We start from the raw sequence: 27,664 nt of genomic DNA, 5'->3' as shown, positions 1-27,664 counted from the left end.
AGGGTGAAACACCGCTTTAAGATCAGGCTTTCTGAACCCAAATTTAATCCAGCAGCACATTTTACTTTTATCATCATATTTAGAATGTAGTACATTGTGTTCTTTTTCACCTGTCAGATAAAGGAGCAAATAAACACCTTTGAACAGCAGCATTGTTAGTCTGGGGGGAAAGATAGTGTTAGAAGGACTAGCAAATTTAGATATAATAAACAAATTGAAGCCAAACTCCAGCTAACACTTTTTGAGCAGTTACAGAAACAGCTTTGTTCCTTTTGGGATAAAGGTTTTACATAAATAAAAGCTGACCGTTGTAAGCACCCCTGTCAGTGGTAAATGGTTTGTCTTAACCCTATAATGGCTATATCTGCAGGACAGCTTGTTCTGTTGAAACATAACAGACTTACTGGCAGGATCACCCATTGAAAATAAAATGAAGAAAGCATAAAAAAGAACCAATGCAGCCATGACATTTAAGAATTGGTAAGCTGAAATATAATGTTTTCTTTTGGGTTTAATTTTTTTTTGAACGATATCTGCATTTAAGTTTGGCCTGTGTTTTCAAGGAGCTTTCTCAGATTTTGGGCCGTTGAAGCCCACTTCCTGACGTAAAGGGGATTATCGAATTTGGTCATCCCCACCTTCTTTAAGGCTCAAAAGTTGACTTCTCAAGAATGCCTACCATGACACAGAGAAAGTTTATTTTGTATGGTGCAAGGCTAGGAAGTTCCATCCTAGGAAGTACATCCTGCCATTGTCTAGATCACCAAGGCAGACTAGTTGAGGCTTTTGTACAGGGCGTCGCCCACATCTCTCTTCCTGTACTCTCCATGGAAACTTACCCCGATTCGGCAGATAACGTTGGGGTGCCATTATTTTCCTATTGCTGCAGTAAATCAGGCAGTGCAAGACTAGTTTAATTTTTAATGATTTTTTTTATTGCCTATTGTTTTACGTGGTAAACATTACTATTGCTTGTCTATTGTCTTAGAAATAGCATCAGGGAATGATATTTTCAGTCCAGTTATGGAGGAGACAGACTTCTATTAAAGAGCATACGAGTCATACATAGAGCTAATAATTCACCCAACGTGTCACTGGCAGATGATGCCCTGGCACAGCAGAAGGAGCGAACAAAAAGCCTTCTCTGAAAAACAAGCTTTTCACAAATCCAGAAACTAATTTGAAAGTGATAAAAATTAATTTGCACACTTTAATTGGAAGCAGCCTCTGCCTTGAGAGCTGAGAGAAGGAGCAGGCATCGCTTGCTACAAGGCTGATTGAATTTTTTGTCAGGTAGGTATATAAGACTCGCCTGCTTATCCTCCAAAGCCTTTCTGTGCAATACATTATGTTCAGCCTCTGACTGGTGTTCTTTAAAAGGATCAATGCTATTCATGTTCCGTCCCCAGTGTCTGAAATTTCATTGATCCTGGGACTTCACCTGACATTTCTCATTACTTTCCTTCCAACAGGATACTCGCCAAAGGTGTGGGCTTCAGCTTCTAAGTGTGAATTACTGCCTTGTCTAAAGGGACTGTCTGCTTTAGGAGATGCTGTATCTTCCTGCATATTGCAAATATATATCCTAGCAAATGTTATGCTTCGTGGTCCTTATTTGTCAGATGGTGCTTCATAAAGAACTATCTGTATTATCCCACCTCAGTACAAACAAATGACCAGTGCCCCCATCTATAACTGGCCTTCACGTCAAGGAGCTAATGGAAGGGCACTGCATGTCAAACAAAACCAAAGAAAATTCCCAGCTCGACTTATCAACCAGACTACAACCAACCAAATAATTGTGTCTAACAGTTTGCGTTAAAAACAGGGGTTTAGTTTGGACACATTTGCAAATACATACATGCGTTAGCTGCAGATCTACTTGTCGGTACCCCCCCCCCCCCCCCCGTATTATCTGCAGTCCTAATTCTATACATTTTTGAGAGCCTTCATAGTAGAAGCATATGCATGATGGTGAACAGATAGAGGGGGCAGGTAAGTCTACAGCTTACGCATGTATTTGCATTAAAAACAGGTGCTTAGGCCCAGATTCACAAAAGAGATACGACGGCGTATCTCCTGATACGCCATCGTATCTCTGTTTTAGGGTCTTCCTAACTATGCGACTGATTCATAGAACCAGTTACGCATAGTTGGCCCTAAGATCCGACAGGTGTAATTGAATTACACTGTCGGATCTTAGGATGCAATACCTCGGCCGCCGCTGGGGGGAGTTCGCGCCGTAAACCAGCGTCGGGTATGCAAATTAGTAGTTACGGCGATCCACGGCGGTTTTTCGCGTTCGATACGTCGCTGCTAGTCTAGTTTCCCGTCGCAAAGTTAGTCGTCGTTTTTGCTGCCCTAACTTTACACAGCACACGTATGTGCTGTATAAAGTATGGTCGTCATTCCCGCGCCGAAATTTGAAAATTTGTTGTCCTTGCGTAAGACGTCCGGGAATACGAAAGTACGCTACGCACGTCGCCGTTCGAAAAAATGACATCACTTCGCGCAAAGCACGGTGGGAATTTCAAAACGGAGCATGCGCAGTAGGTCCGGCGCGGGAGCGCGCCTAATTTAAATGGCACACGCCCCTTTGAATTACGCGGGCTTACGCCGGAGCCGCCAGCGTAAGTTTTCATGCAAGTGCTTTGAGAATCAGGCACTTGCGATGAAAACTTGCGGCGGTGTAACGTATATACGATACGTTACGCCGCCGCGATTCTACGTGAATCTGGGCCACAGTTTGCACACACTTGCAAATGCATGCGTAACCTGCAGACTTGCTTCCGAACAACATTTCCTTATGAAAGACACTTTAATGACAAATACCTTTATACAGTTATACAGTCTACACATTCATCTCAGTCATTCTCTTAACATCATCACAGATTGTTTTCTACGTATGATGTATTTTTGTCATACTATTATAAACCTCATATAAGCATATTTTAAACTTTTGTATTTGTATTTTAGAATTGTCTTCACTATTGTGTAGTAAATGACAATATACTATTGTACAGTCCCCATCTGAACCTCTGGATATTTGAAAGCCACACTTTTGCTGAATTGGTTAAGCTAGAAGCAATGAGGTTTCAATTCCCTGTAGATTCTCTTCACCTGAAGCCCTTTTTGTTTCTTAGCCTTTAGCCCTGTGCTACATCTATCATTTAGGATGTGACAGTATGCGTTGCTGAATTTTGAATGATTGTTGCAGTGCTTGGCATCTGTCCCTTGGAAGGATGAAACGTTTTTTGTCCTTTATGCTTCAGCCATTGTTTTATCTCTGGGATTGTGTTTACAGCGGCCTTTTTGATCTTGGATATTAATTCTGTACTGTAAATGCAAGCAATGGAACATACGTGTAATTTCACACAGACATATGGGGGTATGGTGGTGGTGGGGTTATAGAACAAGCACAGACTGAAACAGGGTAAATAATGCATTTCGTATCTTTTTCCAAAATATGTGTGCTATTTATAAAGCACAAAGATGAGCAAATTTTGTAGGGTGTACACGTTTAGTGTCATAAGTCGGCACAACTTGAGTGCTAAAGATTGATGTTTCTAAAGCAATGTATGCATTTCAAATAGAATATCTGCTTTTTGGTTCTGTATACATAGTAGATTGTGTGTTTTTTTGCCATAGATTTATAATTTTACAGTTTGCGATTTTAAGTGGTTCTAAAGGTTTAAGGTTTTTATCTTAATGCATTCTATGCATTAAAGTGATTGTAAAGGTTCGTTTTTTTTTTTAATTAACAAACATGTTATACTTACCTGCTATGTGCAAGGGTTTTGCACAGCACAGCCCTGATCCTCCTTTTCTGGGGTGCTCTGGCAGCACTCATGGCCCCTCCTCTTTTCACTGGGTGCCCCCAAGAGGCTTGCTATTGGGTGCACTTGGCTAGGGGAAAGAGCCAGAACCACTGGCGGGGTACTCGAAGAAGATGAAAATGAAGAGGATCAGGGCTGGTCTGTGCAAAACCATTGCACAGAGCAGGTAAGCATAACATTGTTTTTCTTTTTTCTTTTCTTTTTTTTTTAATTATTTCCTTTAGGCTAGGTTCACACTGCTGCGAATTCAAAATCGCGGTAAAATCGCGATTTTACCGCGATTTCGCGGCTGCGGTTTTGCCGCGATTTCGGCCACGATTTAAGAGACATCTGTGCAGGGTTCAATGTAAATCGCGGCCCGAAATCGCAAAAAGTAGTACAGGAACTACTTTTTGAAATCGGTGCAGCACCGCAGATGCGGCGTCGCACTGATTAGGACGGTGCCATTGCCGACAATTGCCGGCAAATGCCGCCGATTTGACATGCGATTTGACATGTGAAATCGCATCTCAAATCGTACCAAATCGTACCCAGTGTGAACCTGGGCTTAGAATTACTTTAAGATTGCCTAACAAAACTGTGTATTTTTCATAACCAAAATTACAGATTCTGTTCTTCAGAGCAAAGTGTGATTATATAACTAATATTTTATGGTTCTATTACAAAAAAAAAAAATATCCTATCGTATGTATTCTGACTCTTTTATGGTCCTAAATGTTTTTTACCTCCAATATTTCAGGTGATTACCCAGCTCCCAGGGCTGTCCTGACTGGCCATGACCATGAAGTTGTCTGTGTATCAGTATGCGCTGAACTGGGTCTCGTCATCAGTGGAGCTAAAGGTTTGTTCATATTGTATCATTTTCATTCAGAATCATATTGACAAAAGTTGTTAATAAAAAAATTTAATCCATGTTAACTTTAAGAGGTTGTAGACAGACAACATGGCTTCCAGCAAAGTTTGAATGTCACTTATCTGAGTACAATGCATTAGGAACCTGTGCAAACCTATTGGGACATGATACACAATTAAGTGTTTTTACTAAGGTTGTGAACTTCCCTGCTTTACAATTTAAATTTATCAGTTTTTGAAAACACTGGTGCTGATATTGAGGATGAGTAAGTCTCTCAGCCTCCACCAGATTACCGTATATACTCGAGTATAAGCCGGGTTTTTCAGCACATTTTTTTGTATGCAAAGTTTGTTGTCCAGGAGACCTACGGCCGGGGAGCACCGATTTTTCAAATCCGGGCACCCCTTCCATAGGTTACCATGTTAAATGGTAATTTCTCCGGTGACTTTGGGGACCTGGTACTGGCCAGTCGTAGGCCCACTGGACCCGGAACTTGGCACACATGTAGTCCCATTTCTCCTCTACAAGTGTGCAAAGTTTGTTGTCCCATGTTAAACATCAGTCTAGGCATGGGCACAGTGAGGCACGCACATGGACACAGTGAGGCAAGGTGAGGCACAGTGAGGCATGCAGATGGTCACCCTAGGCTTATACTCGAGTTAATAATTTTCCCATTTTTTAATATTCGGATCGGCTTATACTCGAGTATATACAGTAATTTTTTTTCTGCTGTCATTCAACTTCCTCTTAGAGGGTGGCAATGTTCTTACTTCATGGCCCCACTGTAAAAGCCACCCCCTTTTAATCGCTTCCTAGATGGACTAGTGCCCAGATGGCAAGGATAACTTGTCACAAATTTGTTGCAGTGTTGAATTGTAAGTCTGTTAACTTGCTGCACATTTTCACAGGCAAGTTGTACACTTGCAAAGCACTTGAAGCACAAGTTCTAGTTGACACTTTTCCAATTTTGTAGCAAATTTGCATGGCAAGTCTCTAGCAAGAGCAAAGTTGCAGTGGTGAGTCTACAGCAAGAGCTCTGCATGTCACAGTGACCCCTTATGGTCGGATGACTATTGCACATCATAACTGAACCTGAACTTGCAGAATGTTTGCAAAGAAAGTTGATCTGGAGTCATGTAATTCGGACTTACTGCAATTGTGCAACAAACTTGTGAAGCTTGGAAAGTCAAACTTGCAGCACAATGGCTTGATATCTGGGTGACTATGGATTATAAGATGTGTAGTGAGCACAGAGCAATGCACACTACCACAACTATTGTGCACAGCTTCTTCCAAACAAACACAAGTGGGTGGAAAATTGAGAAATTCAGTAGCTCACGGAGGATTTTACAAGACGGTAAAAAAAAACACTGTAATAAAAATGATTACAGGGCCATTAAGTAGTGGATGTGTATGGATTATTTTTGAAGAATAAGGATATCATTTACTGTCACTTTAGGTTTGACATTTATGAATTACACTAAAAGCTGAATTAAACAAAGAACCATGTTTAATTTCCCCACCTTCCTTCTTTACAGTGATATGTTTACCATTAGATGACAGATGCTGTTTCAGAGAAATGTTACAATATTGCCAAAGGACCTTGCTGTGGGACCCAGTAATCTTTAATGTGTATGTGTTGCTTTACATACAGATTAGAAGGGTCTTCCCACTTGTCTGAATTAATTAGAATTCCAGGCTAATTCTACTCTTAAAATTGCTCCCTTCTCCCCCCCCCAACACTTATGCTGACTAAGCTATGTAAGAAATGTGTATACTTACCTATTTCCAGGCCTCTCTGGTCCAGTCATGGGATTAGACTCCCCTGCGTCAGCAGTGGCTGTAGGTGAGAGGAGGGAGCTCCAAAAACAGATGGGTCGTAGGAAGCCTATAGGTGACGTCACTGCTTCCAGGAATTCCAGCCATTGTTGAGCACACTCTCCACTCCCCTGCAGCTGCCGCTGGCTGGCACAGGGGATTGTGTGACTGGACCAGAGCAGGCTGAAACGTTTATACATATTTTTTTACATAGCTTAGTCAGCATAGGTGTTGGAAGGGGTAATGGAGTATTTTTAAGACTAATTAGGTGGTATCCTGGAATTCTACTTTACGTGGTGGAAGGATTGACCAAAAGTTTCACCCAAGTGGTTGGCTACTTTTGGGACATGTGACGGGGCTCGCATACTGTACTTCTGAACTTTTCTTTAAAGCAGATCTTCACTGCATCGGAGCACCACAAACCAAAAATGCAATTTAATTCATTTGTTAATATTCAAAGCAAACTCCCCCATGCATGCATGCATGCATGTCACGTTGCTTTATTTTGGTAAGAAATCGCCTTGAAAAACACCCTTTAGCATTTCTGGCTGTGGCCATCTTGAGTAAGGGCAAATGATTAATGTAGCATTTGCCAAGTATGCATGCAGAAGAGTATGCTTAGCTGAGAAAACCCTCCTTCTCTCCTCTCCTCCTGAAGACTCCTGGGATGCATGACATTATTTGCCTAGGCAGAAGAACAGGAAGTAACTGAAGAAATGTAAAAAAAAAAAAGTAAATATGATATAATTTTCTATCTATTTACTAATGCTAGCAGCATAAGTATTAAAAATAATCAATTCTGATTGGGAAAGTGAAGTTCCACTTTAAACTATAAATACAAAAATAAAGCATTGTAAAAACTGTAGCTGTCCTATAGAATTTGAGTGTGATAGTAGTCCCCAGTGACCAATAGGGAGGCTCAAGAGAGGGGAGATTAAAAACTACTGAGAGGTTGTTTTTTCCCTTATCTGTGTCTCATTAGGGGATTCCTTTCACTCATTGTCCTGTGGAATCAACAGGGTATGAGAAGATGTCTTTCTATTGTATGGGATATACATTCTTAGACAGATGTCATAGGAAAGAGTGTCTACAATGGAATATTTTTGCCCTCTATTCCTGTTCTTGTGGCAACTTAACATTTTGGATTTACCCTCGCATTCAGTCCCAGAGACATTGGTGAGCAGGACAATTAGAGTAAAAATGACAGTGGTTCCAACCACTCGCAACTCTGTCCTTTGCCTTTAGTTATACTTAAAGTAGAAGTGCATGCAAAAACTAAAATCCCTGCATCTATAGACACCACCGATCTAACATTAACCTATCTATCCATGTAAAAAAAAAAATTAGTATACATACTTTTTTGGAAGCCACTCTCACCCGATCTGCCCGGATCCCATGCTGAGCTGTCAGCTGCAGTTTTTCTGTGTAGGTGGGTGCTGAGGACATGGACGACAACGGAAGCCCTATAGTAAGTCTATGGGTGACACCACTTCCCATTCATTTCAGCTGTTGTCGGCCATGTCCTCTGCAGAGCTTCCGCCGCTGGAGATTGGGTCGGATCGGGCTCAAAAAAGGCATGTATACTAATGTTTCCTTTACAGGCATAGATGGATTAATGTTAGATTGGTGGTGTCTATAGATGCAGGGATTTTAGTTTTTGTATGGACTTCTACTTTTATTCCAGGAAAATTAAAGTGTGTGTATAGGATCCCCCCCAGTCCCCCTAAATATTTTTCTGAACTCGATCTGGAACCAGCACTGTGCCGGAGAGCAGGCTGCTTTTTGTCCCTCCTCATTGGACATGGAGGCAGCAGTTGCAACCATTGGTTCCTACTGCTGTCTATCACAGCCTGTGAGGAACACACAGAGCGCGCCTCTGGATCGAGCTTGCATGAGTGACCCCATAGCAAGTGGCTTGGTATGAAGGCACTCAGCAAGGGGTAGGGGCCAGGAATGCCAGCAGGGAACCCCAGAAAAGGAGGATCGGGGCTGCTTTGTGCAAAACCATTGCGCAGAGCATGCAAGTATGACATGTTTGTTATTTAAAAGATCCCAGGATCTGATGATTGTTTTGACATGGATTTTTCTGTGTATGCATTTTTCCTCATTACTTGCACACTTTAAATAGCCAAGGCTTTGTGATAGGTTTTCTAAAATAATATCTAATATTCACAAGAACTCTTACTATATCTGAAAGTTTAACGTTGGCTCGCCCTTCCACATATTCCCATCAACAGACTTCACATCAGCATTTGTGATTGGTGCGCCTTTTTAATCTTATAGCCCAAGTGGTGGAAACAGATTTTGATTAATGTTCCACCCTCCCTAGAACTTGTTCAATATTTTAAATAGTCAGTGGATTTACATGAATTTTCCCAGATGATTAGCTTACAAGCTATTTTGTCCCTGTCTGAACACTCTAAGATCCTTTGATTGGATTTTCTCCTGAGAAGGCTTTGGTATATTTGGTTTCATTTAGCGTGTTTTTTCTAAATAAGAGGACAGATGTCAGAAGAGCTTCTGAAAATCTCTCTTGCACTTTATACCTCAGCTGCCTGTGGCTTTGATCAGGATCCACCTCCCGTATAGAGGGGACACGCCTGTTAGTGTCTACCTTACCATTTAACCTCAGTAGATATGTTAAAAGCCACTCATTCTAATTGAGTGGGTTTCCTTTTTAATTTGATAGTCAGTCTATTATTTATTCAGTTTCTCTGGTTATCCGACATGAGTAAATCCCATTTTGGACACAAATCTATTTGAAACTTTAGCTTTATCAGCTGCCACTTTTTTTTGTTAACTCTTTGGCTGTCTTTCCCTATCTCGTTTTGTATAATCTTACTCCTTTCGTGTGGAATTTTAAAAATGTGTATTTTATATAATACATACATCCTGAAATAAGTCAGTTAAAAAAAGTACAAAAAGGGGTCCCCAGCACAATTTTAAGCATCTGTTCAAAATAGGTTAAAAACAGAGATTTTAGTCGCATACATTTGCAAATACATGGAAGCCACATTGCCAAGGTGCCCCTGATAAATGTGTTCCCTAACACTTTTTTCTTTTTTTTAAGTGCAAATGTCCAAATTAGGCCAAATTAGCCATTTTCCCTCCCCAGTGTCATGTGACTTGTTAATGTTACAAGGTCTCAGGTGTGAATGGGGAGCAGGTGTGTTACATTTGGTGTTATTGCTCTCACTCTCTCATACTGGTCACTGGAAGTTAGACATGGTACCTCATGGCAAAAAACTCTCCTGAGAATCTAAAAAAATGTATTGTTGCTTTACATAAATATGGCCTATGCTAAAAAAAGATTGGCAATACCCTGAAACTGAGCTGTGGCATGGTGGCCAAGACAATACAGCGGTTTAACAGGACAGGTTCTACTCAGAACAGGCCTCACCATGGTTGACCAAAGAAGTTCAGTGCACATGCTCAGCGTCACATCCAAAGGGTTGCCTTTGGGAAATAGATGTATGAGTGCTGCCAGCATTGCTGCAGAGACTGAAGGGGATGGGGGGGGTCAGCCTGTCAGTGCTCAGACCATATGCCACACACTGCATCAAATTTGTTTGCATGGCTGTTGTCCCAGAAACAGTTTGCTGAAGACAAGCAGACTAAGGACATGGGTTTTTTCATCAGATATCCGATGAAGCTGACTTTCATCAGTCTTGCCTACACACCATCAGTTAAAAAAATTATCGTGTCAGAACGCAGTGACGTAAAACACAACGACGTGCCTGTATAGTGAAGGAAAGAACATCTCGGGAAGCAATTATTCCCCACCTTGCGGGTGCAGCACAGTAACTGCAGTTTTTGTGTGGGTTACGTGTACTTTGCCATAGGCTTTCATTAGATCTGGCAGTTTTGGTGCATTTTTTAAAAGTGCACTAAACATCCTGCATGCGTATGACTTTTGGTGTACTTTCAAAAAACGCAGCAAAACCGCCGATTTAATGGAAGTCTATGGCAAAGCATGGGTAACACCCACAAGAAATATCCCTTGAAAGATTCCATATTTTGTCATGTTACAACCAAAAACGTAAATGTATTTTATAGGGATTTTGCGTGATAAACCAACACAAAGTGGCACATAATTGTGAAGTGGAAGGAAAATGATAAGTGATTTTCCAAATTTTTTATAAATAAATTTCTGAAAAGCGTGACGTGCATTTGTATTCAGCCCCCTTTACTCTGATACCCCTAACTAAAGAAGTCACCTATTTAGTAAATAGAGTCCACCTATGTGTAATTTAATCTCTGTATAAATGCAGCTGTTCTGTGAAGCCCTCAGAGGTTGGTTAGATAACCTCAGTGAAAAAGCAGCATTATGAAGGCCAAGGAACACACCATAGATAAGGGATAAAGTTGTGGAGAAGTTTAAAGCAGAGTTAGGTTATAAAAAATTATCCCAAGCTTTGAACATCTCACGGAGCACTGGTCAATCCATCATCTGAAAATGGAAAGAGTATGGCACAACTGCAAACCTACCAAGACATGGCCGTCCGACCAAACTGATGGGTTGTAAATGTAGAAAATGTCAAGGGGTATGAATACTTTTTCAAGACACTGTAGGTAGGGATAGAGGGATGATTGACATTCCTTTCCAATCCCTGCCATAAATTACTGTCACTCACACTTTAAGGAGCCAGATAAGTAATGGCAGCTGTATTCTGGCCTCTGGAATTAAAAAAAACTAGCTATACATGGCTGAAATTCTGCAGGAATCAGCCAAGATTTGAACTATTTGGTGGACCTATTGAAAAATGATCAGCTAAACAATGACTGTATCCTATCAGATGCTGTCACTGTTCAGGTATTCAGGCCACTGCGGGTGTCTGAATACAAAAGCAAGCACTGCAGATTCCTCATTCCATTCTGTTTAGCATGGATGGAGCAATCAATTGAATTTTTTCTTGTTTAGCCCAATTTTTCAAGTTAGAATGAACTTACACTTTAGGACATAGAATTTTCAGATATGTAAAAAGATGGATAAATAATTTAATGATCAATCCTCACTCTGTAATGACACTTGTAGGCCTTGTTATAAATTAAGAGCAATAAAAACACCTAGTAGTAGGTAACTAGCATTGCTTATTGATTGTTTACAGTAATGCCCTGTACACACGATAGGTTAGTCTGATGAAAACGGTCTGAGGGATTTTTCCATCAGTTATCCGATGAAGCTGACTGATGATCAGTCATGCCTACACACCATCAGTTAAAAAACCGATTGTGTCAAAACGTGTGACGTAAAACACAACGACGTGCTGAAAAAAATGTTTTTCAAGCATGCGTCGACTTGATTCTGAGCATGCGTGGATTTTTAACCGATGGACGTACCTACAGACGATCGTTTTTTTCTATAGGTTTTTTATCCATCAGATCATTTTAAAACAAGTTCCTATTTTTTTAACCTATGGATAAATAACCGATGGGACCCACACACGATCGGTTTGGTCTGATGAAAACAGTCCATCAGACCGTTTTCATCAGACTAACCTATCGTGTGTACGCAGCATTAAAACTAAGTAGCTTTATGTTAAAAGGCCATCGGAGAGAAAGGCCATATAAAATGAGTTCAATATTGTGCTTTTCAGGAAAACAATGATTATGTGAGATGTACTCTTCACAATATTACAGACCCCTCAGTGACTTTTTTTGAGCTGCCAAATTACTTTCATTTACGTGCAGCGAGGAGTGAATAATCCACAATTCAATGAAAGAACAAAAGGGGCGATCACCCAGAAACAGTGCATTTTCTTTACATCTGTGTTCTGACTTTCAGAGACAATGGAGGAGTGCCACAGAGAATCTTGTAGTAAATTTGTGTACGACTTCCTCCCTCACAGCCCAATGACCTTGTCTGAATGTCCTACAACTTGCTTTGAATAATTTAGCTCCTTTTTTTGTGTCGTTTGTCAGTGGCTACTGTGTTTGCATTGACGCTTGCATCTTAACATATGTGCTAGCTTCAGCCACGTATTAAGTCCATCGAAACTTAGAGCATGGAAAGATGTAGTATTCAGATCCAGCAGATGTCTGCACCTAATTGATAATTGATTTTAGAAATATAGAGAGACAAAAAAATCTCCTTTTTTGATAAGAGATTAAATTAAATTGCTTAATTTTTATATAAAATTTGCGTGTTTTCTTACACTTAATTTTCCCTTTCTTGCTGCTTTCTTTTCTTGTCATAATAATATGGCAAATAGGTGCAGGAAGGGCCTTGGGTATTTCTCAGAAAAACCTGTGTAGGCAGTTATTCTCGTCCAAGGAGCATTATTTGTTAACGAGATAAAAAAGAAATCAGCTTCCTCTATATTTTAGTGAATGAGGAGGATGAGGAAGTGGCTAAAATAAAATGAACGGAAAAACTTGGTATTCTCAAGAGACTCGTAAGGCTTTTGAATATTATTAATTTGAATAAACTCTGTTGGACTTGACATCCAATAAACGCTACACACTCTAGAAAAGAACCAAGGTTGCCTTCAACTTGCTTGAAGTTTTCATTATGCTCACTTTCCTTTTCCACATAATTTATACTAGAAAAATTTACAAGAAGCAGGACTTTTAGGGTTCCCAATTACTCAATATGTTCCGCCAAGTTCACAGCTTCTTCAGGAGTTTTGTAGCAAACTGAACTGTATACAAACAGAATAAACAAGAATCTATAAATTTTAATATTACACAAAGCTTAAATTATAATTTTACATTGCACATGTGCCACTTGCTGAATCAACCCCGGGACGTTTTCGATGGTAATATCTGTTGTAGCATGAAATATGTAAATTCAGCCTTATACTATGGAATGAAACCGGATTATGGTTATTGGTTTTAATCTGATTTTAATGGATTCATTAAATGGATTGTTGACTTTTGAAGTTTGTGAGTAAAGGGACACCCTAAAAAACCTGCTTTTTGTAAATTTTTCTATTTAATTCTTGGTGGTATGGTGCAAAATGCAAACCCTCTTCCACCCATTCCCGGCACTGAATAACATGCTTTATACTAGATTACAACATTTTGTAGTAGGTTTGTAGTAGGTTTCATTTGTATTATACCTATTTAATGCATTATTATTGTTTACTTTATGTCATTGATGCCATCCAGCCTAAGTAGAGTGTATTGACACAGGGCTAGATTAAACTGATTGTAAACCCTCAACCCATTCAGTATAAAATAGGAATGAGCAGGCACACCAGGGATTTAACATAAAGGAAGCAATACAAAAAGTACAGGATACTTTTTCATACAAGCACAGGTGGAATATGTTGGGTTTACGTGGTCTTTAAGAGTTATCTTAGATTGGATTGTGATGCCTGAAAGTGAACATGGAGAACCTGATTTACCAAACAGTTTGGGAATGTTCATACAATACATTTTGTGAAGATTCACTTCACTTATCCAGTTATGTAAAAAGAAAACCTCTGTTTACTTTGTCCTCAGATTGTCTTGTTTACCTGAATTTGATGGGGCAATCAGACATTTGTACACAACTGTCTAATCACTGAATATGCTTTTTCATCCAGCTTCGTGTGACAACTTGTTCTTCTCTAGCTCAAGTATGATGCAAAGCGATCCTTTTAATTAATTTATTTATTTTCAGAGGGTCCATGCTTGGTCCACACCATCACTGGAGATCTACTCAGAGCACTGGAGGGCCCGGAGAATTGCTTATACCCTCGTTTGATTTCTGTTTCCAGTGAAGGCCATTGTATTATATATTATGAAAGAGGGCGGTTTTGCAACTTCAGCATTAATGGCAAGCTTCTGGGCCAGATGGAGATCACCGATTCAACCAGGGTAGGTGTTGATACCTGTTTTTTTTTTGTGTTCAGCATCTTCAAGCTAAAATATCGAACCCCAAGATTCTCAAAAACTGGAAAAGTGCTACTAATAGTTTGTGAATGCGGGCAACACAACGTGGTATAGATGTTCATATTTTGCATTTATTGTGTTACTTTTACATCTGATATTTAGAAGCGTATTACCAAAATTCACAACATTTTTGCTTCACCCATTAAAAAATCAGGTATATTTATGCCTAGTGTGCTAATTGGCCCCTTTGGTGCATCAGCTAGTTCTTAAAATGAACTTTTAAAACAGTGATTCTGCAGACAGTCATCAAAACAGGAATATAGGAAAAATTTCCAATGGGGACACTAACTTTAAAAATATTTCCTGTTGTGCTTACAGGACAGGGAGTGAAGAAAAATCTTCCCAAAAAACACACAAACGACAAAATCATGACAAGGGTTTAACCTTTTTCTGCTCTAACCAAAATAAAAAAGTTTAGGTTTTGGATGTAGTTTAACTGAAATTATTTTGAGTGGAGCTTACCCTTAAACAGAGCCTGAAGTCTGTGCTGGTCCCCAAAAGACTGTAATCCTGTTATAATTCTTGGCAGACTTGCTTATGGGTATAATTGGCATATACTTTGCTGGAAATTGCAGTAAATATGGCTAGCAAAATGCACTTTCTTCCAGACCTAATGCATAAAACGTGTCCTGGAAAAGTCCTGTCTGTTACCAATAGCAATCAACTAGCATCTTCCTTCTGATTTCTAATGGATATCTCAGGCCACACTGTGTTAAGCTGAAGAAAGCCCCAAAGTTATGAGCGATGGTGGACTGCTGTTCATACAGGTGACTGAAAAGGGATTGTACTGTCCAGATACTCCATTTTTTTTGAGTGTGCAAACTTCATTTCAAAGTAATTTAGGAAACAGTAGGTTCTTACAGCACAATATGAATCTGTATTTTCATGGGAAAGTATGATAAAAGAGAAGACCGCTCAATCTGCAATTCGATATGCTGCTGTGAACGTTAAGGAGATAAATGTCTAGTTGATGCAAACAGAATATCAGTATTGTGAAATAAGAATGGTGTTAAACATCAAATTGCCATACATGTATAATAAATAATAATGGCTCATAAACTTAGAAGGCGCTATTGCCCCAAGGTTTTACTTTATTGCCAGGGCTCACTTCCTGGCTGGAGAACTTTGCCTAGCCAGTAAATCATCATTTTTGTCTAGTGCTGTCTAAATTTTCTGCCATAATAATTAATCTCATTGAAACGGCTGTGAATGAATGTTATGTTCTTTTTTTATCCAGGCAATCCTTCTGAGCAGTGATGGCCAGAACCTTGTGACTGGTGGAGATAATGGTGTTGTAGAAGTCTGGCAAGCTTGTGATTTCAAACAGCTCTATATTTACCCCGGATGTGATGCTGGAATCCGAGCAATGGATCTGTCACATGATCAAAGGTGAGTCTACAACTATGTTTAACTTTTAATATGCACATAGAGAAGTTAATTAAATTGTAAAAACTTGTTCCAAATCAGTTGGCCTACAATTCATATTGCTAAATACATAACAATGAGTAGCCTGTATATTAGTCAGCAAGTCATTCAACAGCATTGTGCCTGGTACTGATAAAAAAACTAAAAAGGTATCAATCGTACATTTTTTATGTTCTGACCACACAATACTGGGCCCAATTCACAAAATGTTACCTGCCACTTTAAGATCAGCTGTAAAATAACTTAGTGTTTTTCAAAAATGTGTTTGCAATTCAGTAAAAAAACACTATTAAAATACAGCATGTGCTATTTCTAGACATGATAGAGTATGTTAATAGTAAAAACTTGCAGTATTCTAACACTGGCACCCGCCGGCGTCCTTAAACCAGAACTTCACTTGAAAAAAGTTTTCCCCCCTTTTTGGGCGGGAGGGGAGAGCTGGTACTTAGTTTTGACAGTTAGAGAAAAGGGAAACTGCTGCTCTAGGTGAGTGCACTCAGCAATCCGTGTCCTCTCAGAAGCGTGGGTGCTGGCAATGCACAAAAAAACTAAGCTATGACTAAGCGCTGATACCCCAGTGCGAAACGCGTCGGCTATCCACCCCACTGTCTGCTGTGATTTGTAGTGTTGTTTCCATTTTTTACCATTAAAGGCAATTTTTAAGAATTTTGAGGAAGTGCGGCTGTCCAGTCTTTTCTCTGGTCTTAGTTTTGACAGTTACCTGCTCCCACTTCCAGTCAAATGCACCAAAAAGATCTGAACCAAGGATTCAGCCCTTCCCCTGCAGCCTTCTGGGACACATCACAGGTCCCAGAAGACTGCAGGCCATACACAAAAAGCACCGCAACTCATGCATGTGCATTAGGAAAATACCAGTGCTTGATGAAGAATCAGCTTGGGTGAGGACATCACTGGATCCTTATATTAAAAGTCAGCAGCTACAGATCAAATTGCAAAACATCTTTGCTAGGCTAAGCTATCCGGGGACACTGAGAGTCTGGTCTGGAAGTGATGTCATAGACGTCACGTTCCATGTCACAACAAGAAGGGGGAGGAGAGCAGACATGTGTCCCCTCCAGCACCTGCCATGTCACTCCTGGGCCCGCAGAGAGGCAAGGGGAACCCGAAAAGAGCAGGGGGTGCCGGCACTGGTAGTGTGTGTGTGTGTGTGAGCAATCGGGCGGCATCGCTGAATATTGGGCCGCATTGGCCGATTCAATAGAAACTGTCCGACATTCAGCCCGTGTGTACAGCAGCTGATCGAAGAGGCATGATTAGAAAAGGTCTGCCGATCGGTCAATGACTGAGAGTGCTGACCGGTGTCTTCTGGCCAGGGGCTGTCTCCCTGTCAGAACACAATAGCACAGCAAGGGAGATTGTGTACCAACATTGGCTTGCTAGTATAGCAACTCTTCCTGTGCCCTACCTGTGCACTTCCGGTATTTTTATTCAGGTTGAAATAAAAAAATACTAGTGTGCACCAGGCTTTAGAGGACTAGATAGACAGACATACAAATCTTTGACAGGTAAAAACAGCTCCATTGTATGTGTTTTGGCCTACTTTATGTAAGGCAATGAATGCAAAGAATAGTTCTTGATCCGTTTCATTTTTCTCTCCTTACAGGACATTGATCACTGGCATGGCTTCTGGTAGCATTGTAGCTTTTAACATAGATTTTAATCGGTGGCATTACGAACATCAGAACAGATACTGAGGTTGACTGAAGTGCTGAATGCCAAGTTTTCATGCTGAGAGCACAAGCGCTGCAGTTCCTCGGCGTTGCCACCTCCGGTGGAAAAGCAAGTCTGCGTAGAGCTCCTCCGTTGTACATTCCATTACACCCAGCAATAGCTGTACATTGTAGTCAGCAAAGCCACTTTTCATTGTGTTTCTTTTTCACAACTGAACACCAGCTGCTAAAGGCACGCTTGTACCATGCAAACTGACGATGAAATGGAGTCTCAGAATTATTAAAATTTTCATTCTTTCTAAGAAAAAAAAACAAAAACTGGTGGGACACACTGCGTAAACAAGACATTCTGGAGAAGACTATGTGTCCAAGCTATGATGGTGTTTAGTCCACATGTCTTACATCCCATTTCCAGCCTCTTTTCAAGCTGTGAAAAAAATAAAAAAATAAAAAAAAATATGTTTGATACTTTGTACATCAGATGCACATCTTTAACTTTAAAAAGGGATACTTTTGTAAAAGTAAAACCTTGTATAAAGAACAAACAAAAAAAAAGTTTCTTAGTTTTATCGTGAAGCTAAACTGTGCTTGTACTTTAAACCTGGTGGAACAGGTATATTCTGGAAAGGTAAAAAAAAAAGACGCGGCTTGCTTTAAAAGGTTGAATATGGTTCTATCCAATCCTTTTAACATTCACACCAATATATGCTTTGCACTTTTGTGTTTTATTTTTTATTTTATTTTATTTCACGTCAAATCCCATAAACCTTCGTAACATAGGGATATGAAGCCATGGTTTGCCATAGATCTCTCACACTTGCTGTACCTATTTTATTTATGATCATCATAAAAGAGAGATAAGGCAACAATTACATATGCCCTGGTGTCCCCCCCCCCCGAAAAGGGTATTTATATTTTATGGTGCCGAACTACTCCAGTTTTTGACCAGAAATTGAAACTTCTCCACAGCAAACAAGTAGCAGAGGTCAGGGAAGACAGAAGGTGATTTATGTGTTTTTTTTTTTATTGAATTGCTTAGGCAAAAAAAATAAAATGGTGCCGGTCTACCAAGATGCAGTGACGGCATCACCAAAAAGCCAAATTCTTAGCCTAAGACACTGATGATGCTGTGTGTTTTATCTACTAAATTGATGGCTGTCAGGATTTTCTGCACAGTGTACTGTTAAAATGACACATCCAGGGGTCAATCCACTTGTTCTTTCTTTGTATATTTAGTGACTGTATTGTCATAGATGTACATATTGTGTCAGTAGGGCTATGAGGCATGTAACAGGAATGTAATTTTCTCAAAAATTTACACACACTTGCAGTCATTTATTTTAAGAGAAAAAAAAGTCAAATAAAAAAATTATTTGTATTGGCACTTTGCACCAGAAACATATCATTATTTATTGATGTGATTAATTATTTGTTCATCACCTTGTATTAGTAAGTTTTACCACTGAGTTTCTTCTACATTGTTGTTTGTATTTAAAAGCGAAAAAAAAAGATAAAAATTGGATTCCGAGACATTTTCGGAGTCTGCGTAAATATTAAGTTATTCATCAGTCTGTAAGCAATATCTTGAGTTGTAGATTTAGAATTGGAGGATATTGAACACCTGGAAGACAAATTCATTTCATCTTGAAATCTTGGTGAAATATTTTGGATATATCAATTCCTTAAGCTATTGTAACCATGTTTTATTGCAAAAATGTAAAATATGCCAGATGTGTTCAGTTGGAAATAAAAAAAAAAAAAGAATTGAGGAAAAAAAAAAGAAAAATAAAATATGCAAACAACCAACTTTTTCTCATTCTTTATATTTTTTTGCAGTTTTATGTTATTTTTACAGCTAATAAATGTTGGTCTGCCCCATAGCTCTGTCTTGGGACCTAAATCCAACGATAATCTGTGGCGAGACTTGAAAATTGCTGTTCACAGACACTCTCCATCCAATCTGACAGAGCTTGAGCTATTTGGCAAAGAAGAATGGGCAACATTTTCACTTTTCTAGTTGTGCAAAGCTGGTAGAAACATCCCCAAAAATAATTGAATACAAATGCACGCCACACTTTTCACATATTTATTTGTAAAAAAAAAATGTAAAATCATTTATCATTTCCCCTTCCACTTTCACAATTATGTGCCACTTTTTGTTGGTCTATCACATAAAATCCCAATAATATGCATTTATGTTTTTGGTTGTAACATGACACAATTTGGAAAATTTCAATGGGTATAAATACTTTTTCAAGGCACTGTAATGGCAAGCATTGAACTTATTCTGCCTGGAAAAGAGATGCATGAGAGGAGATAAACAACCACAGAATAAAATTGGAGGAGAAGCTGTTCAATTCTAAGCTGTGTAGGGCGTTCTTTATTGTCAGAGCGGTAAGGATGTGTAACTCACTTCCACAATCAATGGTGTCAGGGGGAAGTGTAGATAGTTTTAAAAAACTCCTAGATGGGCATCATAGAATATACAGGGATATGGGAAATTATATTGACAGGTTCAATCTTACCAACTATGTAAGGTATTTTACGCATAAATCAGATGGAGTACAACGGCAATTCCCAAAAAGTTGGTAGGCGGTGCAAAATTTACATACAAACAGAATGCAATTATTTGTAAATCTCATAAACCCATACTTTTTTCCCAATAGAAAATATATCCAATGTTTAACTACTTGCCGCCCACCCACCATCAAATTACGGCGGAGTGGTGCGGCTCTCGTTTTGGGACAATGTCATATGAAGTCACCCAGTTTAGCCGTGATTGCACACGTGCAGTGTTCCTAGGACATGGGGTGACATTGATCTCGGCAAAGAACCGCAGCGGCTATTTGCCTATGTGATTGGCTGTGTCCAAACACAGCCGATCACATGTAAACGAGGAAGTGACGTTTATCTGCTCTCCACGCCTCACACTGACAGAGTGTGAGGTGAGGAGAACTGATCAGTGACATCTCCTCACAGGGAAGATATGAAAAGTTCCCTGATTACAATGCAGCCCCAGTAGTGCACATTAGTGATGCCACTCTGTGCCCATCAGTTATGCCTATCAGTGCAACCTAGTGCCCATCAGTGCTACATATTAGTGCCTCCTCTTCAGTGCAGCCTTCTTAGTGCACATCGGTAAAGGGAAAAAATTACTTATTTACCAAATTTTCAGACAGAAACTAGGAAACATAACTTTTTTTTTCAAACTTTGATATTTTTTTGTTTTCTTCTATAAATAATGTATTTGGGTACTGTGACCGAAACTGTCATTCAAAGTGCGACATCGCTGAAAAATGGCCTGGGCAGGAAGGGAGTGAAAGTGCCCTGTATTGAAGTAGTTAAACTGAGAAAATGTACCATTTTAAGAAAAAAAAGTTGGGACAGGGCACAGAACCTGGCAAAGTAAGTGGTGTTAACAAGGAAGAGCTGGAAGAACATTTTGCAGCTAATTAGAGTAATTGGTAAAGGTCAGTAATATGATTGGGTATAAAAAGGGCATCTTAGAGTAGTGTTTCTTAACTCCAGTCCTCAAGGCGCTCCAACAGGTCATGTTTTCAGGCATTTCCATTATTTTGCACAGGTGATTTGATCAGTTTCACTGCCTTAGTAATTACCACAGCTGTTTCATCCTGAAAACATGACCTGTTGGCCTGACTTTGAAAATGCTCCCTGTACTACTTTGGTCCGACTCTGATCCTACTTCAGCCCATTTAATATCACTGAAGTCGGATCGCCGTCTTAACTGATCCGACTTTGGCATGCAACTTGTGATCTGATGATTTTGAAGAGTAACCCCTTGCAAAAATGAAAAAAAAAAAAAAAAAGTAATGTGTTCCCCCTCCAATAGCATACCAGGCCCTTCAGTCTGGTATGAATTTTAAGGGGAACCCCCACGCCGAAAAAACAGCGTGGTGGTCCCCCCAAAATCCATATCAGACCCTTATCCTAGCCTGGCAGGTCAGGAAAGAAAATGGGGATGAGCCTCCCTCCTGAACCGTACCAGGCCGCATGCCCTCAACATGGGGGGGGGGTGGGTCACCGTATTTTTTTTACATTTGGTGTGGAATTCCCCCTAAAGATTCATACCAGACACAAAGTGCCTGCATTGTCGGGATCAAAGTTGGATCCCCATTAATTGAAGTCGCACTTCAAGTCGCAGGGCAAAGTCGGATCCACAGTCATACAACTGTTGTGTTGTACCAGTGTAAACCCGGCCTTAAAGAGTCAGTGTATCTCAGAAGTATAGATGGGCAGAGGTCCACCAATCTGTGAAAAGCTGCATCAAAAAACTGTTGAACGATTTCAGAATAATGTTCCTTAATGTAAAATTGCAAGGATGTTTTGGGCCAGTTTCTTATAAGGGGACGAGAGCTTTAGCGGTGATAGGCCCAGGAGGAAATATTTTGGGGTGAAGAGAATCTGTCTGTCTAGAAGTCGCTCCAGCAGCTGCCGGACCGAGTCCCAGAAAGAGGCTATCAGCGGGCAGCTCCAATAAATATGTAGGAGGGTACCCCTTGCCCCAAGGCAACGCCAACAGCGGTCTGAACTAGTGGGGTATATGGCGTGGAGGACGTCTGGGGTCATGTACCAGAAGCATAGGATTTTATAGGTATTTTCTTTATATAGTGTGCAAATCAAACTTTTTGCTGCCTGTGTCCAGATCTCACGCCATTGTTCCACAGGGATCTCCTCACCAAGAGCCTTTCCCATTTAGTCATGTACGCATGCTTGCCCTTTACTTCCATGGGCCAGGCGTTCAGTATAGTGTAAATCGCTGAAATCAATCCCCTCTGGGCTGAGCCCGCTAGAATCAAGAGTTCAAATGGGGTCGGGGGAGAAAACTGCAATTTCGGTGCTATCGTTAAGGCATAGTGGCGTATTTGGAGATACCAGTAGAATTCCCAACTCGGGAGATCATATTGGGTCTGTAGCTCGGCAAAGGGGCGTAATCTATGGGTCAGAGGGTCCACTAGGTCGCCAAAGTGGAAGAGATTCCGCGAGGTCCATGGAAAACACATTCAGTGGGTGAGGATGTCTGGCACCTTGGGGTTACAGGCAAAGGAGGTCAGGAGCGAGCTGTCAGAGGTCAGCTTATGTTGGAGTAGCAACTTGCGCCACAGCCGTTGGAGCACCAACATTGGGCCAAGCATATGTTCGGGGTCTACCTCCGCATTTTCACTCCACAGTAGGTTGTTAGGATAGACCGGTGCTAGCCACAATTTCTCAATTTCCATCCACTTATATGAAGGTAATGTAAACCAGGATGCTGGGCCGCCTGGTAATACCTAGAAAGGTCAGACCTCCATCCGATCGAGCCGCTGTAAGGGCTGAGCACGGTATCCTATGATGCTTGTAATTCCAGGTGAACTGCAACAGGTCTGTCTGGGGTTTTCTCAGGTGGGAATACGGGACTGGGATGGGCAGTGTTTGGAACAGATTCAGGACCTTCGGAAGGACAGTCATTTTCACCGTCGCCACCCTCCCCAGGAGGGATATATGATGTTTTTTCCACTGTAGGAGAAGGGCTCTAATGGAGCGGAAAAGGGGGGGAAATGTTCCTGATAAAGTGTGCCAAATCTGGGAGTAAGGTATATTCCCAAATACTTCAGGGCAGTAGTCTTCCAGGTGTTGGGGAAGTACGCTTGCAAGTGGGCCACCTCGCTCGCAGGTGTGTTAAGCAGGAGCGCTTCTGATTTGGATGCATTCATTTTATATCCCGAGAGAGCGCCATAGCGATCGAGCTCCGCATGTAGATTCGGGAGGGATTTTCTAGGCTGGGTCAGGGTTAGAATTACATCATCAGCAAATAGTGAGATTTTAAACTCCCGGTCTCTAACCATAATGCCCTTGATGTTTGTGTTCCCTTGGATAGTGGCGGCCAGGGGTTCTACACACAGTGCAAACAGCAGGGGGGACAATGGGCAGCCTTGCCTGGTGCCATTAGTCACCGGGAGCAAGGAAAAAAGAGCGATGGGAGTTTTAACTTGGAAGGAGGGGTTTGCGTATAGGTGCCGAATCGCTTGCATAAAAGGTCCCCGGACATAACATGGCGAACAGGAAGGGCCACCCCAGGCGATCAAAGGCCTTTTCTGCAACCAAGCTAAGTAGGAGGGACTGTAGGCCCTCCCTGTTCGCCACCTCCACCAGATCAACTATCTTCCTGGTGCTGTCCCCTGCCTGGCGGAGCAGGACGATGCCCACCTGATCTTTATGGATAAGGGAAGGGAGAACTGTGTTCAGACAGACAAAGTAATTTAGTGAAGATTTTGAGATCCAAATTCAGGAGGACAATAGGTCTATAGTTGGCACAGAGGGCAGGGTCCTTATCTGGCTTGGGTATCACCATGATAAATGAGCGCTGCATGTCTACAGGGATGTGGGTATCGTGGAGGAATGCGTTAAACAGTTTGCACATATAAGGGAGCAGTATAGGGTGGAATGCCTTATAATATTCACAAGGGAAGCCATCTGGCCCGGGGCTTGCTAGAGGGTAGGGATTTAATTGTGGACTCTAGTTCCTCTTTTGTAATCGGGGCATTAAGGGAGGTCAGGTCCTCGGGTCACAGCCGGGAGGTCCCACTATACTCAAGGTATTGGTTCATGCGTTGGGCGACTTCGGGGGGGGGGCTGCTCGGGATGTCAGGATTATTATAGAGATGTGTAAAACTCCGCGAACGTGTGGGCTATCTCTCTCGGATGTGTGACCAAGGTTCCCAAGTCGGTTTTTCATTTGGTGAGGTGTCGAGGCCTTGTTCCCCTTATCGTAGAATAAATGCCGTAGTCTGACTAAGGCCTTTTCCACCCGGCCCATTGCTAGGTCACTCAGGGTCGCACGCAGGGAGGTGATCTTTTTAAGGAGCGCCAAGGTGGGAGAGCTCTGCAATCGCCTCTCCAACACTCTAAGCTCCCCCTCTGTCCGCACACCCTCAGGGCTTGTGTGTCTTTCTTCATGGCGGCCGACAGGGCCAAACATTTGCCCCGTATCACCGCCTTATGAGCTTCCCACAGTGTGGGAGGTGTCATGTCTGGCGTGTCGTTTTCCGCAAAGTAATACTTCATGGTGGACTCTAATTCGGTCTGCGAGGGGGAATGTTGTAGAAGAAATGTATTCAGCCGCCAGGTACATGGCCTGCGGATGGAAGCTCCCAATTCTATAGTCAGTAGGCCCAGGGCATGGTCTGACCAGGATATCGAGAGGATCTGGGACGCACGGGTCAGTCTAAGGGCTGTATTGTTGACAAAGAAATAGTCTATCCGGGAGTGAGTGCGGTGGGGGGCTGAGTAGAAAGTGTATTGTCTGTCACCAGGATGGAGGACCCGCCAGGTGTCGAAGAGAGCATAGAGTCTAGAGAGCTGGAAAAACTGCCTTGAGTCCCTAAGTACTCGGGCCGAAATAGCCCTGTGGTTCAACACATGGCGATCCGACGTTGCAGACTGAGTCAGGTTAAAGTCCCCCCATCACTAACAACCCATGATCCGTACGATAAAGGCGGGCATAGACTTTAGACAGGAACCCAAGTTGACGGGTGTTTGGGGCGTATATCGTGCAGAAGGTGACCCTCTGGTCTTGCCAGAGGCCCTGCAGAATGAGGAAGTGTCCCTGCGGGTCGCTGTAATGGTGTGAGTTAACAAAGGGGGATCCCCACTTGATCAGTATGGCCACCCCTGCCCGTTTATGGGGCCCCGAGGAAAGGAAGATCTGCGTGTAGTACTTAGAAGCAAACACAAAGGAGCCCCCTTTGTCGAAATGTGTCTCTTGGACCATAATGACGTCTGCCCCCGATTGCCCGAACTCCCTCAGCGCCAGGTGTCTTTTTTTCTGTTGGAGTTTAGCCCGTGTACATTTAAAGATAGGATCCTAGCCATGGGAGTGGGGGTACTCACCAGTTGCAGGTGGAGGAGTTCTTGGAGTCGATGTCTGGAGCGGGCATCCTGTGGGAAGAGTTCCTGGACAGATTCTGGAATGCCGCTTCGGGGCCAGTCGATGACTATAGGGGAGGGAGAGAGGGAAGAAAACTAGAAGGAAAGGAGAAAAAAAGAAAGATTAGAGTCATAAACCAGTGGTAAACTTCTACAAACATTATCTGTAACTTTTCAGGACCTATGAGGGCCCATGGGCCTAGGTCAGGATGGCTTCCCATGTGCTCCCCCAACCCTTTGCCCAAGGGGTGAGTCAGGGGGACACAGGGGAACCCAAAACAGCCCCTCCAAATAAGGGGACCCAATGACATTCTTGTCCAAAATTTAAAAAAAAAACAACAAGAAATGGAAAACTGAAAAAGGGGGTGAGATGTGAGGGGGCTCTCTCTGTGAGTCTCTTCTGAGAGATCCCAAAATGCTATTTTGAACTAAAGCTAGGGCAATTAAAGGGGGACCAAAAGTTGGGTAGTGGCCAGGGAAAAGTCCCAGGGGGGTGAACCATAGTTCTCAAGAATTCCGGTGCTGTCGGTTGTGGCCTCTTGGGGATCTTTCCAGGCCCCAGGTTCTTTTGGTCGGGGGGGACCTTCTGCCAGACTGTAGGGGGCGGAGGTGGGGTAGCTATAAGATCCCAGTCCGGGAGTTGGGGAGCCCGGATTTCCAGGACATCACAGAAAGGCGCCACCCACCATCCTCGGACAAACCATTGCGCCAAGCAACAAAGTCAAAAGCCTCGGAGTCATCTTTGACGCAGACATGACGATGGATGCACAAATAGGATCAGTTGTCAGCAGTTCTCATCATCTGCTCCGCATGCTACGTAGACTCATCCCCTTCATCCCGGAAGAAGACAGAGCTGTAGTGGTTGGAACTATCATCAATTCACGACTCGACTACGCAAATTCCCTCTATTTAGGACTACCGAAATACCAGATGTCACGTCTACAAGTCGTCCAGAACACGGCAGCCAGACTGGTAACAGGTAAAAAGCCGTGGGAATCAGTCTCCCCGGCCTTGAGATCCCTCCACTGGCTGCCCGTACAGGACAGGGTGACATTCAAGACACTCTGCCTCACCCACAAATGTATACATGGGAACGCTCCCCAATACTTAAGCGAGAAAATAAAACCCTACGTCACCAAGCGCGTGCTCCGATCAACCAACCAAAACCTTCTCCAAATTCCTAAATCCCGCTACAAATCGAAGGGAGAACGCAGATTTTCGGTCCAAGGACCTCGGCTCTGGAATGCTCTACCCACTACCATCCGCCTGGAGGAAAACCATCGGGCCTTTAGGAAAAAACTAAAGACCCACCTCTTCTGAAGGACCGGTACGACTCTGGATGTCAAGCGCCTTGAGGCGATTAAGTTCGCATTTGCTGCGCTATATAAGTCACTCACTCACTCACTCACTCATATCTGAGCACTGCCGACTTGCCCTGGGTTTTGGCCGTCAGGCTCAACGGGAAACCCCAGCGGTAGGGGATGTTTTTTTCTTGTAGTATGCGTAACAACGGTTGCAGCAGTCTACGTTTTTGTAGTGTTATCCATGATAGGTCTGGGTAAAGTTGAATTTGGACATCATCAAGGGAAACTTTGCGGGCGAGCCTGCCTCATGATTTCCTCTTTCGGACGATAGGAGCTGAGCCTACAAATAATGTCTCGTGGCCTGGAGGCGGCCCCCTTTGGGCGCAGGGCCCGGTGGGCTCTGTCCATTTCAAAAGGGCTGGTAGGGGGTTCTCCCATCAAGTTGTTGAACATGGAGTGAACGTCTTCAGGGCCCTCAGGTTCCGGTATCCCCCGCACCCGGATATTATTCCTGCGCCCCCTGTTGTTCAGGTCTTCTACATGCCGCTGCATTTCCCTAAGGAGGGAACGATGATCTGCGCCCTGAAGTTGGGTCCTATGGACCTCCAGCTTGGTTTCCTGGAGTTCTTCCTCCACCATTCCACCCTGTTTGATGTTTAAGGCCTGACTGTAGGGCCTGAATCTCTGATCTGCAGGTGGACTTCACATCTGCAATGAGTTGTTTAAAATCAACTTTGGTGGACATAGCTTGAATGTATGAGTACCACTGATGGGGTAGAGGTGGAGAGGGGGTTATGTCCTGAGGCACGGGCGGGGGTATGAGGGAGGTTGCTGAGGGGCGCTCCAGGGTGAAGTAGCAGGCGACTGGCCCCAGGTTTCAGTCCAGGTCACGGGCTGCACATGGTGCTGGGTCCCCCTTCCGGCTCCGAGGTCAGC

The 27,664-nt window shown here is 42.3% G+C and overlaps 1 protein-coding gene across 8 annotated transcripts in view; it reads left to right on the top strand.

Annotated features, from left to right (window-relative positions):
* Nucleotides 1-18,141, top strand: part of NBEA (neurobeachin) — a 793,834-nt gene extending 775,693 nt beyond the window's left edge. For all 8 annotated transcript variants that reach the window (XM_040340410.1, XM_040340408.1, XM_040340406.1 and 5 more), the window contains 4 exons: nucleotides 4,576-4,677; nucleotides 14,114-14,310; nucleotides 15,623-15,774; nucleotides 17,435-18,141. In XM_040340410.1, the coding sequence (XP_040196344.1) occupies nucleotides 4,576-4,677; nucleotides 14,114-14,310; nucleotides 15,623-15,774; nucleotides 17,435-17,525 (542 nt within the window). In that variant the 3' untranslated portion in view covers nucleotides 17,526-18,141. The remainder of the gene's footprint in view (nucleotides 1-4,575; nucleotides 4,678-14,113; nucleotides 14,311-15,622; nucleotides 15,775-17,434) is intronic.
* The last annotated feature ends 9,523 nt before the right edge of the window (nucleotides 18,142-27,664 follow it).

Source organism: Rana temporaria, chromosome 2 (assembly GCF_905171775.1).
Source record: "Rana temporaria chromosome 2, aRanTem1.1, whole genome shotgun sequence".
Classification (NCBI taxonomy): Eukaryota; Metazoa; Chordata; class Amphibia; order Anura; family Ranidae; genus Rana; species Rana temporaria.
This window is presented reverse-complemented; position numbering and strand designations above follow the sequence as displayed.